The 12,888-nt window shown below is 43.0% G+C and overlaps 1 protein-coding gene across 2 annotated transcripts; it reads left to right on the top strand.

Annotated features, from left to right (window-relative positions):
• Positions 1 to 72: 72 nt before the first annotated feature.
• On the top strand, positions 73 to 12,276 carry EIF2D (eukaryotic translation initiation factor 2D). Of its 2 annotated transcripts, XM_014948510.1 has the most exons (15): positions 77 to 266; positions 1,009 to 1,199; positions 1,879 to 1,962; positions 4,096 to 4,186; positions 5,023 to 5,130; positions 6,152 to 6,441; positions 6,594 to 6,711; positions 7,165 to 7,210; positions 7,924 to 8,027; positions 9,593 to 9,751; positions 10,210 to 10,299; positions 10,406 to 10,501; positions 11,425 to 11,545; positions 11,733 to 11,907; positions 12,012 to 12,276. In XM_014948510.1, exons 1-15 carry the CDS (start codon positions 211 to 213, stop codon positions 12,080 to 12,082), a joined length of 1,800 nt encoding a protein of 599 aa, XP_014803996.1. In that variant the 5' UTR covers positions 77 to 210; the 3' UTR covers positions 12,083 to 12,276. The 2 variants fall into 2 exon arrangements, with proteins under 2 accessions (XP_014803997.1, XP_014803996.1); XM_014948511.1 differs by lacking the exon at positions 12,012 to 12,276 and having other exon boundaries at positions 73 to 266; positions 11,425 to 11,616; positions 11,650 to 11,779.
• The last annotated feature ends 612 nt before the right edge of the window (positions 12,277 to 12,888 follow it).

Raw genomic sequence — 12,888 nt, forward strand, 5'->3', positions numbered from 1 at the left:
GAACAAAGCGCTGGGGAAGAGGCTCCGTGAGGAGAAAAACCCGCCGGGCCCTGGGGCGGTGGGCGCGGGGGGAACGGGCCGGGGCGGGCTGAGGGAGGCGGTTTCCAGCCGGACGCTTTTGTACAGCTGGACGGCGCCATGGCGGCTGCCGCGGCCTGAGGGGAGGGAGAGCGGCGGCGGCGGCGGCGGCGGCCGGGGCGCGGGCCCGCCATGTTCTCCAGGGCGTTCCGGGTGAGATCCAACACCGCCATCAAGGGGTCCGATCGGTGAGTGCCGGGCCGGGGACCCCCGCCGCGCCGAGGAGGGGGATCGGCCCAGTCCCGCCTGGGATTCCCTCGGCCGGGAATCGGTCCCGGTGCCCCGCGGGAGGCGGCCGGAGCGGCGGTTCGGCCCGGCGGCGGCGGCTTGTCCTCCTTAGAGACCCGGGCCGGGGGTAGGCAGGGACCTGCGGCCGCTTTCGCCTTGCTTTGGTGGTAAACATGGACATTTTAAATACAGAGTGCGCTTTTCAAATTAAACAAGACTTTACTGAATTGTCCCATCGAGGCCTGGCTCACCCTTCCTTCTGTGCTCGCCTCATGATGCTCGGATGACTTGCCCATCTCTCAGATCCACTTGCCACCGCTGTGAATGACCCCAAAACCCCCCTTGTGCCGGTCACCACGTCTTAAACATCAGTTAAACCTGGGGAGAGGGAAATCTGGCTGCACCCCTGTTCCTGCCCGCCAGATTTGTAACGAAATCACTGCAAAACAGGGACAAAGAGGGCAACAGCAGCTGTAAGCAGACTTTTAAGGAAGGACGTGGACATAGTTGGACTTTTGCCAGTATTATTCTGGCAGGCAGATTTCTCATTTATAAACTCGGACACAAACGCTTCAAATTATCTTCTGTGAAAAAACAGGAATCTCATGAGCAGCCAACAAAATAGTGACGACTGATCTAGGGATTATTTTGAGGGATGGCCCAGACAGCTTTGTAACACACTTGTGATTTTTATCATTACAGGAGGAAACTACGAGCTGATGTTGCAGCAGCTTTTCCTAACCTTAGTGCTGAACAATTGTCTGAGTTTATTCCAAACAAGGAAGAGCTTAATGTCATCAAAATATACTCGCACAAGGGGGAGGCCATCACTGTTTACATGAATAACAGGAACCCAATACTGTTTGAAATTGAGAAGGCTCTGTATCCAACAGGTATGAGGAGTGGACTAGAATAGTCCTTTTTATTTACTGGGCATCCGCCTTTCCCCAAAAGATTCCCTTGTGTCCATCTTAAGTACTTACCCTATCACTATATTATCCGTACACTCCATAACCTTTAGTGCCTTTATTCTACCAACACCTTTGTGAAATCAGTGGCATTTCTGGATTCTTTCCGCAAAAAGGAAATTGAGGTTAAAACCAAGGAAACAAGTCTTTTAGCCATAGTTTAGCATCTTAGCCCCTCTTCTCTTTTTTGTCCACTGCACGGTGTAATTCCAAGAGGCATGATGTCCACCTTCCAGGCAGCCCTGGAAGTAGGCAATGAATTGCTCTCATACTCTATGCTTTTATTTTTCCCATACCCACCAATTCTTCCCTATTGGGGTAGCATTTTAGCTCAAAGCGTCCTTGATTTAAGGAAAATAATGTAAACACTTGTCTATATCCTTTATAATAATTCACAAGAGCTTGAATTAACTAGTAGTTTATTTTTCTCCATCACATCTACTAATTATTGTAGGATTGTTCTGACTTCAGGGTTTTTGGTTACCTGAGGAACAGGAGAGTGTTTAGTTGTGGTTCATTTTGTCCTGCTTAAAGATGGGCAGAAGCAGCAGCTGGAGAAGTTTTTAATGATGCATCTTTAAATTTCTGTTCTGTTTTGGGACAGTGTACACCCTGTGGGTCTACCCGGATCTGCTCCCTGCTTTTACAACATGGCCCCCTGTGCTACAGAAACTAGCAGGAGGAGCAGGTAAGAGAACCAGGACTTTGTCACATTGTGTTACAAAAAGGAGTTGCCTTCGGGGCTTTTTTTGATGTTGTCTTTCCCAGTGGCAAAAATGGACCTGAAACAAACGAAAAGCAAACAAGTATAAAGAACAATTACTCACAGAGTAATTCATAGTGGTGTGGTAAAAAGGTACGTAGATAAGCTGTAAAAAAGTTTGTGGATGAAACAAAGTAGATGTAGCTGTTTAAATGCAGTTAACATGTTCCATGTGGGAATCTCAGATTTGGAAATACCATCTCGGGGTGGTCAGCAGCTCTGAACTGGGACACAGAACTGCCTGTGTCATTCATCTGTCTTTTTTGTAACTCCTTGAGCAGCTGAGTTCCTTTGCTGCCACCCCGCTTCGTGTCAGGTCAGAGATGAACTGGCTTATCCTATGGGTAAGAAGTGAGTTTATATTGGAATGTAGAGTTGTAATCACTGTCGAGTAAATTGTGCAGCTGAGGTTGGATTCAAATTCCTGGGTTACTGGCTCTACCACCTAATTATGGATCAAGACTAACAAGAAAGGAGTCTTAGTTTCTGGAACCTGCTTTGGATGCAGTTCAGACTCGCGAGAATCAGGGCTTTATAAACTTTAAATTGCAGAACTGCTCAACCAGAAAAAGATTAAATTGCATCTGCTGTGGCCTTAGTCTGTAAATGGAAGTGTACGTGTAGGGAGAGATGTCTTTTTTCCATTACATGGTATCTGAAGTATAACTCAAGTCCCTCTGTTTACTTTATTTGCTTTTGGGGAAATAAAGTGCTTGAACGTGTATCTGTGATTGATAGGCACTGGAGCAAGCCTTGCTGCTGACTTGTAGCGACCTAGTTTCTGGGGGAAAAAAAAGAGTCTCCCTAATGGGGGAAGGAGGTGGATGAAAGAGGGCTGCAGGTCATTCATCTCCCGTGGCAACAAGGCTACCTCTGGGTAGAATCCAAAGATAAGAAGCTGGCCACTGAGACAATAGCCAACAAAGGCAACAAAGGCAGAGAGGAGAGGTAGGACCACATCTCAGAAAGGAAGGCACAAGACTGTCCAGAGGGAGGGAAGGAGCAGGTTTAGGTTACAAAGAGGAGAAGCAAGGCAGTGCTGTTCATGATGTCTGTTGTGTGAATTGAAGTGTCTACTCTCTGCCCTGGTTATTTACCCAATACACACGTGGTACTTACCTTGTCACGTGGAGGTCTTTATGTGATTTTTGTCCTCAGAGACATGGAGCCTTGGTTGCAGTGGCAGAGCTCATTCTAGATTTGCTGAAAATAGTTGTGACAGTGAAATGGGAGGAAAAAATGTTGTTGGCTTCTTCAGCATACACGTTAAATCTATAATGCTGAGGAAAAAAGTGAGATGCCTTCAAAAGCAAACCATGGAACACGGGTCAGGCCAGGAGACTGCAAGCTCTAGACGATTATAGCTGCGATGAGGGAGAGCAGATGCTCTTTGCATAATTTGGTGATGACGTGGTGCCATATGTGGAGCATGAAAAACTGTTCTTCAGTGACGTGCCAGTCGATTCACCCCAGGTATGGGAAGCAGAAGGAAGCACACAACAAGGTGTGCTGTGTCTGTGCAGATGGCAAGGAGCTGCTGCCTCGTGCTGAGGAGAGTTCACAGCAGAGTGCAGCTATTGTGCCAGATCAGGAGGGTTGGGCCAGCAGTAACTAATTTTAGGCAATTCACTTTTCAGCCAGAGAGCTGCTGGGATAACCTGCCCTTGGGACAGGGAAGAGTAAATGGAATTTCCAGACACATCTTCTTTCTCTGTCTATGTCATTAATGAAGAGTGATGCTCTCTAGGCTGGGAGCCTATACCTTTCTGTTAAAAACAGTACTCCCTGTGGGCCTGACAGGGCAAGGGGATGAGCGTGCTTAGATCTCCTGCAGTTTTTTGGGATGTGCCCAGCACCCTTGTGAATCAGATCCTTTACTCCATAGGGTGGGAGCAAGAAGTGCTGCCGTAGGAGAAACAGAGAATCATGTTGAATCTGGCATGTGCTCAGCTCTGAGCAGGCTTGTGTTTTTGCTGAGTAACAGGAGGGATGGGGGTGGAGGTGCTGGGGGCTGAGTCTTTCATTGAGAAAAGGATGTGCTTTATTCCTTTCCTTCAGATCTGATGCTGCCAGGAGTTGTGGTGCCATCTTCTGGCTTTCCTCAAGTGGAGCGGGGCACGCTCTGTGCTGTCACCCTCTTGGGAAACAGGTACAGAGGATTCTTTATTCATACCTTTTCTTAGAAACTAAAAATGAAAGGAAGCTGGTTTTTTTTACAGGAAGACTCTGGGGGGGTTGAAGAAATAAAACCAGAATCGTTCTCATGCATTTGATGCACTGTGGACCCAACCAATGGAAAATACAGCAGAAAAAGAACCCACTTCAGTTTCTGGGTTAGGCTATGTTTGAGCTTGGGTGGACAGCTCTACACATTAGTTTTTTTGGACCTGTGGGGGCACAACTGGTAGGTTGGTTTTGAAACAGAGTAATTTTTTTAACAAAAGATAGTATTCTGCACAGTTGTCTTTTTGTCTGTGAGGAAGTTCAGAACGAGGGAGCAGTGCTAAAGCTGTTGGTTTCCCCCCTGCTCACTGCTGGTCTCTTTTGGCACTGTGTACACTTCTTGTACTCCATTAAGGCAAAGAATGTGTCACTACAGAACGTTCACTTCGGTGTCACAGCTCACACATCCTTGGGATTCTTTGGAAGAATTTACATAATACCAGAAAGATGGGACAAAACCAGAAAATCCCTACATACTTTAGAAAAAACAAACCAAATGGGTTGTAGAGAACTAGGACACTGTTAAAGAAATTGAGTATATCATAATGGCACAGTCTTTGTCCAAGGAGCAGAGTGTGTTTGTGTAATACCAGAAAGATGGGACAAAACCAGAAAATACCTACATACTTTAGAAAAAACAAACCAAATGGGTTGTAGAGAACTAGGACACTGTTAAAGAAATTGAGTATATCATAATGGCACAGTCTTTGTCCAAGGAGCAGAGTGTGTTTGTCCTGCTGAAATATTCCCTTCTTTTCCCAGAGCTCCAGTAGCAGTGGCAGTTGCCACCATGGCCACCGCGGAGATGCTGGCTGCTGGAATGAAAGGGAAGGGCTTTGCGGTGCTGCACACTTACCTGGATCACCTCTGGTGGGTACAGTGCCAAGTCTCTTCTGTTTACTAAAACCAATATCTGTGCCCCAGTAAGATTAATCTGTCAGTTCAACATACTGAATTATTTGGTTACAGTTTAGATTTGACCATTATTAATGTTTCAGCTACATATTTTTGATGACTGCGCTTTTCTGACAGAAGCAGGTGTCTGTCCTGACATCTGTCCATTATATACATACTGGAAATGGATATATAAAATTATTCACTTGATTAATTTCCTTCAACCTGAGTGTACTTATTATAAAAATGAAGCTAGAACATCCCTGTTACTCTGAGCTTAGAAAATCTTACTGTTCTTTGAATCATCTTGATCATTTGAACTTTGAATCATTTTTGCTTAAAAATGGTTAAACTGTGCCAGTCTCCACCAAATGAATGAGTGCTCTGTGTTTGGATTCAACTCATCTGCTCGGTTTTAAATTAAGATTCATGTGGGGAACATAGAGTTTATGGAGGAAGATGCATCATATAACCATTATTAATGTTTCAGCTACATGTTTTTGATGACTGCGCTTTTCCAACAGAAGCAGGTGTCTGTCCTGACATCTGTCCATTATATACATACTGGAAATGGATATATAAAATTATTCACTTGATTAATTTCCTTCAACCTGAGTGTACTTATTATAAAAATGAAGCTAGAACATCCCTGTTACTCTGAGCTTAGAAAATCTTACTGTTCTTTGAATCATCTTGATCATTTGAACTTTGAATCATTTTTGCTTAAAAATGGTTAAACTGTGCCAGTCTCCACCAAATGAATGAGTGCTCTGTGTTTGGATTCAACTCATCTGCTCGGTTTTAAATTAAGATTCATGTGGGGAACATAGAGTTTATGGAGGAAGATGCATTAAAAATAAATTTTATAGTCCTAAGGATGCAGAAAAAGACCCCTGCAACTGCCAGTGCCTTTTATCAGGGTGACATTTGCTCATTGTCCTGTTGGCTTCGAAGCAGTAAACAGAAAGCTATGTTATGCTTTTTCTTCCTTTTATAGGGAATATGGTGACAAATCTTATCCTCCTACCTTAGCTCCCTTGGTAACAGATTCTGCTGAAAAGGAGAGTGCTGAAGATGAGGAAGAGCCGGAGGGGAACGAGCCTCTCAGCAGCTTCTCCACTGAGCCATTGCAGCACGTGGACGTTGGTGGTTTGAGCCTGAAGGAGGGAGACTCTTGTGCAATATCGATGGGAAAGGAGGAGCCCCATGAGAACAGAGCTGCAGAAACAGCTGAAGATGCCACCACGGAGGTTCAGCAGGAAGCTGAGGACAGTAGGACTCCACAAGGTATCTTTGCACACAAATGAAACCAAACTGTGCCCCTTTGGTTTGCTGAAGCCTCTACCCACCCTGTGTGTTCCAGACAGTTCTGTGTGCTCTGAAGGACAGTCTGAAAGAAGAGACTACTTATATTTTACTTGTCCTTTCTTTCCCTGCAGAGCAAATGGATGCATTATTTAACCAGTGTTTTTTTCATGCCTTAAAATGCAAAGTAAAGAAGTCGGATCTCCCTCTGCTCACCAGCACATTTCTCCGCAGCCATATGTTCTCATGCTGGTACGTGGTAAGAAGAAGACTCTCTTTGGATTTGCATGTTGGGTTTTTGGCTTTAAAACTGTGGAGATCCGGTGCGGTATTTAAGATGAAGATTTTGACGCAAAAGTAAAATTCAGTCCTTATCTAAGGTTATCTAAGACTATGCTCACTTCTTACTGCAAATACTTTGATGTAAGGACTGTGCAGACCCAGATAGGCACTGGGTAGCTAAATTAAATTGGCTGGCATTTGTTCCACGGCTGCTTAGTCACTTAAATGGCTGTTTGCCTACCCACAGGAACCTCAGTGCTAGTTCCACTCATGATGTTCTATTTGTTAGCTTGTTTGAAGTAATTCTTTCTCTGTGTGATTTGTATTTTTTGCTGTTAAGAAACTTCTAGCATAAGTAGCAAGATGTAAGAAAAACGAAGGGTGACTTATAACTAAAGAACTTTTAAAAAAATCCATTTATAGCCCTGCTGGTCAACAACTGGACATAAAGAAATCAAGCTATAAGAAGGTGAGATTTTTTGTTGGGTTGGTTTTTTTTTTTGCATTAATTGAAATAAGGAATGGAAGGAGAGAAAAAATTTGAAGTAAAAATTGTTCAAGCATAAGACAAATAGACAAAAAACCCCGAGAAGCTGTTCTTAAAAGCCAAGTTCTTTTTCTCAACTCTCTGCTCCTGTGGGGTCCGGGGAGAAAAGAAATTGTCCCAAAAGCATGAGCATTGATGTGCTTTGAATGCAGGTAGTGCTACCTGCTGCTGTGTGCTGCGATAGCTATTGAAGGGTTCTGGTCTTGTGGGACAGTGCAGTTACTTGCAAGAAGAGGCCATTCTCTTTCTAAAGCTGCTAAGGAACAAAAATGAAGAGAAAATGAGACAATACTGTCCCCGTTGTGTAGATGACAAGCAAGACAATGTGCCTTGGCAGAGGCCACACAGTTGTCTGTGTGAGATGTTCTATGATTTGGCTAAGAACATCTCAGAGCAAAGAGATGGCAGACCTGAAAGAGGAACAACTGCTTTTACTCTGTTTTAGGGCCAGACAGAGGCACTCATGGCTCCTTAGCAATTGCTGTGCTTAGAGAAGCAGAGGTGTGGGTGGCATGCTGGTTTGTTTTTCTTAAAGATGTTTTTCTGATTTAGCAAGTAACTTAAGGGCAGTCAGAAACACGGGAACAGGAATTTAAAATGCTTGACTCCACATTTCTGATTGTTGCTTCCTTCAGTTCTCGAAGTTCCTGCAATGTATGCAGCAGCAGCAGATCTTACATGTGAAGGAGCTGAGCAAAGGTGTGGAGAGCATCGTGGAAGTGGACTGGAAACATCCAGAGTACGTGGAATATTGTAGTCTTTGCTAGAGTTGGCAGTCTCTGAAAGAAAGTGGAATCAGCTACTTCCAGCTCTATTACCTATACTCTGCTTGAGTTCCTGTTCTGAATAGCTGTAGCAGCCCTCATTTTCTAATCTTAATATGCTGTGGAGGGGTTTTATACCCCAATCAATTGCAATATTTTTGCAGTGTTAGTGACAAATTTCTGGCTTCCAGTGTGGATGCTAATAAAAGAGTTACAGCATTGAGCCTGTTGGCAGTCACTGAAAAGCACATTTCTCTGACAGTGTCTTGATAGTTTGCATGGGTTTCTTGGTGGTTGCTGGGGGAAGAGAGGCAAGAAGGTTTGAAACCCATCAGGCAGCTTTCCATCTATTTAACAGTGACTGGTTTATGCCCTTCCAGTTTAAGCAGTTCTCCCCCTCCCCATTCCATCTCTGCAGGGCTCATTGCTCAGCTTGAGGTGAACTCACCTGTCTCAACAGTAACTCCAGTAAAAAGGTGACACTGCTGCTAAAAAAATGCTCATGAAACTACAGTCTCAGAATGTAGAATGTCATAAAGGATCAAATCAAGCACTTTGCAAAACCAGAAGCCAAAGTTATAATCTCAAAAAAATGAAAAAAACCCAAAACATTTGCTGTGTTTTTCCGTACAAATATTGATTTGCACAAATACTTCTGTACTTTCAGTTACTTATTACCAGATTCCTCTATTGGTGTTTCTGTTATCTTTCCAATGATTAATAGTTACCTCACATTGAGAACATCCTCCTTGTTCCTGCTGCATATCGGCACATTTGCACTCTCATGGAATTTCCCAGTGGGCCTGAGGCTGCCTGGTGTATAACGTCTCCTTGGCAACTAATGGAGAGGAGAATATTTCAGTAGATATAAGCATATCTTCTCTTCTGCCTTTGGAAAGAACCAGGATTACTTTGACTTTCTGCATTAACTTTTCTTTCATTATACTTGGCCTTATCATCAGGAGACAGACACACTCCAGCTCAGTTTGTCAATTCTCTTACCTTCAAGCACAGAAAGTGCAGCTCTGCTCCATGAAACGAGACTCCAGCTCCTGCACTGAGCCAGTTCTTACCCCTCTCTTCCAGATCTTTTATCACTGTTCACTAAAGAATCATTTCAGTACATTTGTGGAGAGTGCAGTTGGGTTGTTTTTTTATAAATGTAATTCTAGGGATTCTGTGGAATGGGGCTGCATGCTTTGAATTATGGCAGTTGTCTCTAATTACAAGAGTCAAATATGCTTAGAACAGCAGGAGAGATTTTCTTTTTCCCCAACATACAGGGCTTCACTCAGAGTGAAAAGTGCCAAATCTATTATTTTATTAAAGCAGCTAATACTTCAAAATACTGTTCTTTCATCGTGTCCTTTAATCTGCAGACACAGGCCCCCACTGCAATGGGATGCATTTGGAGGAACTGGCATGTTATAAAACAGACCAGAAAGCTTTCTGCACGGCTCTGCTAACTTTTAGTGTCTCAATGAAATAGAAGTGATAAGTTTCAATCCCTTCCACTCACACCAAATCATTCTGTTTTCAGCATTAGAGCATTTGTGGTACCTGAAGGATTTTCTTCAGCCTCCGCTGCCCAAGAGAGCAAGAGTGAAGACAGAGAGCAAGCGTACCATGCTCCTGAAATCATTCCACTGTATGGGGTCTCAGCAAAAATGGTCCCACTCTTTCAGGAATCTGGACACAAGTAAGCACTAGAAAAGTACAAAAAAACCACTGGTACACAAAGAAAGAGACTAACAAACCCGTGCTGCTGCCATTCTGTTAGCCCTCATGGGGAGGGCCCTGAGATGCTGTCAGGAAAGGTGCTGGGCATCAAGAATCTATTTCTTGCTTCACAAAGGGAAGAAGGGTAAGAGGCTGTGACAACTGCATTCAGCAAGTATATCACTTCTCTCACAGCTAAGGAGGTGATAGCTCAAGTGTCAAAATTGGTACATTTTACTTGGTTGTCTTAATTTGCCATTGGATAAGGCATATTCTGCCCACCCACAGTGTGGTTTACTGAAAGGAGGACGCCCAGATAATTTAATTGAGCTGTTGCTACCAAATATAGTCAGGGTAGTTGCTGTCTTCTGTCTTAGTGACAGAACCCAACACCTAACTACTTATTACTTTAAGTTAAAAACGTTTCTTTCTCTGGAGAAAAGGCAGCATCCTCTCAAGCAGTGAGGTGAGAAACATCATCATCAACTACGTGAAGACTAATGAGTTGGTTGATGAAACAAACAAAAAGTAAGTAGAGGTGAAAGCGGTCCTTCCCTGCTTCCACAGGATATGCTGAAGTTAGAGGAAATATGTGTATTTTTTTTGCTTCTAATGCCTGTTTTTGTTTTTGTAGCTTTGTAAAGGTGAATGCTGTTCTGTGCGACTGCCTGTTAGATAAATCAGAACAAGATGAGATCTCAAACCTGAAATGGGATGACCTCTTGAGCAGGTGACTGTTTTCCCAGTGAGGTGTTTCTGTATTACACAGATTTCTTGCACCCAACTCAAAGCCACATGTTATTGGAGCTGCCTCCGTTGTAACTTCCTACTGATAACACAACAAAAAAATCTCCAGAGACCTTCACTTGAAGGATCTCTCATTCTTCACCATGTAACAAGCATCTGGCATTAACTGTTGTGGTTTTTTATTTACCTACTAGCCTCTTATCAGGGAAAGCATCCTAAACAAACAGTGCCTGCTTCTGTGTATTATCTGTACGTACAGATTTATAAAGCCATCCCTTGCAGTAGGTAGATGAGAACACCATTTTTAGGCCATGGCAATACAACTTCTGCATTTACAACCCAACCCACCTTTTGGATCCAGGAGGCCTGATTATCTGGCACAAGACCACTGTTTCCATGTACTGAAAAACTCTGCCTCAATGTCCCCAATGTCTTACTTGCCTTGAGCTTCTCAATCACCAGCACTTCTGAGGCACCTCCAGCTGGTTCCTTTATTTCTGGAGCCAGGTTTGCTCATGGGACAGTAACGCAGTCTGTGGTGAATTTTAAACAAGCTGCTTCACGGATCTGTGAACAATACAACTCAACAATAGCTTACAGACAAAATTAAAGAAGGTTTTCCTCTGGTAAAATTTAAAAAAAAAAATACCAGAACAATCTAAGATATAATTTTTGCAAGTCAGTGGACTAGCTTTCTAGCTTTTCATTAGTCCCTGTCTTTAAATAACAGCTAGGATGCAAATCTTCGCATAAGCTCATCACATATTATCTTCTTAAGATACAAATTCTTCTCACACATAGAATCTTGGCTTTCATGTAGTCACAAAAACCTGCGAGAGGCTGAAAAGCATCGTTAACACCAGCTTTGCTGTATATGGACTAATTGGATGTATTGATTTCATTCAGGTGCCTTGAACGACTGCAACCCTTACACCAGGTGACGTTCTTTGGACAAGAGCCTGTTGTGAGGAAAGGAAACATTGAGCCCATCGACATAACTGTAGCACAGAGATCATCAAATAAGAAGGTAAAAAAAGAACTAAAATTATGGCGTTTCAGCCATATTGGTTTGAGCCCAGATTCTGAGAGCAGCTTTAGAGATTTTTCTGGGATGAAGGAGACATGACTTGCCAGCTCATTTTTCTGGGATGAAGGAGACATGACTTGCTGATACCTACACCAGTGATGTTTGCAGTAATCCTTAAAACCTGCAGGTGACAATTATCAAGAACCTTGAGCTGTACGGTCTAGACCCACAGTGCGTGGCCAATGTTCTGCAACAGAAAGTACAAGCCAGTGCCACCATCACCCCCGTGCCAGGAACAAAAGACAGAGTTCAGGTCCAGATCCAAGGCAACCAAGTCCATCACCTGGCCAAGATGCTGTTGGGTAAGTCTGTTCTGGAACCGGGTGGGACTTGGTAGAGCAAGACACAGATTTTCATTCTTGAGCTGTGAATATTTACCTGAAGTGAACTCTTGGTTATGTTGCAGAAGAATATCAGCTACCTCGGAAATACATTCAAGGCCTTGAGAAGGCACCAAAGCTTGGCCGGAAGAAGTAGGAGAAAAATCTACTGTAAGAATTGCTCAGATTTCATTATTTATAGATGTGTTCTGCCATCAAATCAAGGATAATGTACAGGCCCTGTTAATTCAAAAATGAGTCCTGGATGTTTACAATGTCTAGGATTCACCCAAATAATAATATTACTCCAGCTGTTCGTTTTTCATAAAAATAAAAATCTGAATAAACCCCTTTAGCATTATCCTTTTTCCATATATTTTCTAGACATTCCTAATGAATGGTGCACTGGTTTCCTGGCAGAAATAGCTTTTGCCTAGTTTAATATTATTGTTTTGCATCCTTTAGCAAAAGCTGGGTGATGGAACCCCCACTGAAATGTAAGAGAAGTACATTTCAACACATTGTCCTGGTGCAGTCCAGCCTGTTGTGCCACAGATTGTGCATGACAGAAGTAAAACCCATTTGGTTTTGTATTTTATCCTTTTCAACATTTCCAGATATTCATATCAGGCATTTCATCACTGAAAATGAACTCTATTAGCTGGATTTAAATGGTTTAAAATGTATGTATATATATGTATATAAAGAATATAATGTATGACATTCACTGTAATTTATCATGGTTAGCAGTTCTGTCAAAGCAAGCTAAAATATTAAAAGAAGATTAATGGAAGACTTTGCTCAGGTTTCACAGGGGTAGATGTTCTTTACCTCTTTAGCTGAAACTTAAACACTTTACAGTAGGGTTAAGAAATTTAAATTCACTTCTAGGAGGGATTCCTGTATTTTCTCTTTAGACTAAATACATGAAAGTTCCAGAGGAGGGCGCCAGAAAAAGAAGTC

The sequence above is a fragment of the Calidris pugnax genome, unplaced genomic scaffold (assembly GCF_001431845.1).
Source record: "Calidris pugnax isolate Ruff unplaced genomic scaffold, ASM143184v1 scaffold91, whole genome shotgun sequence".
Classification (NCBI taxonomy): domain Eukaryota; kingdom Metazoa; phylum Chordata; class Aves; order Charadriiformes; family Scolopacidae; genus Calidris; species Calidris pugnax.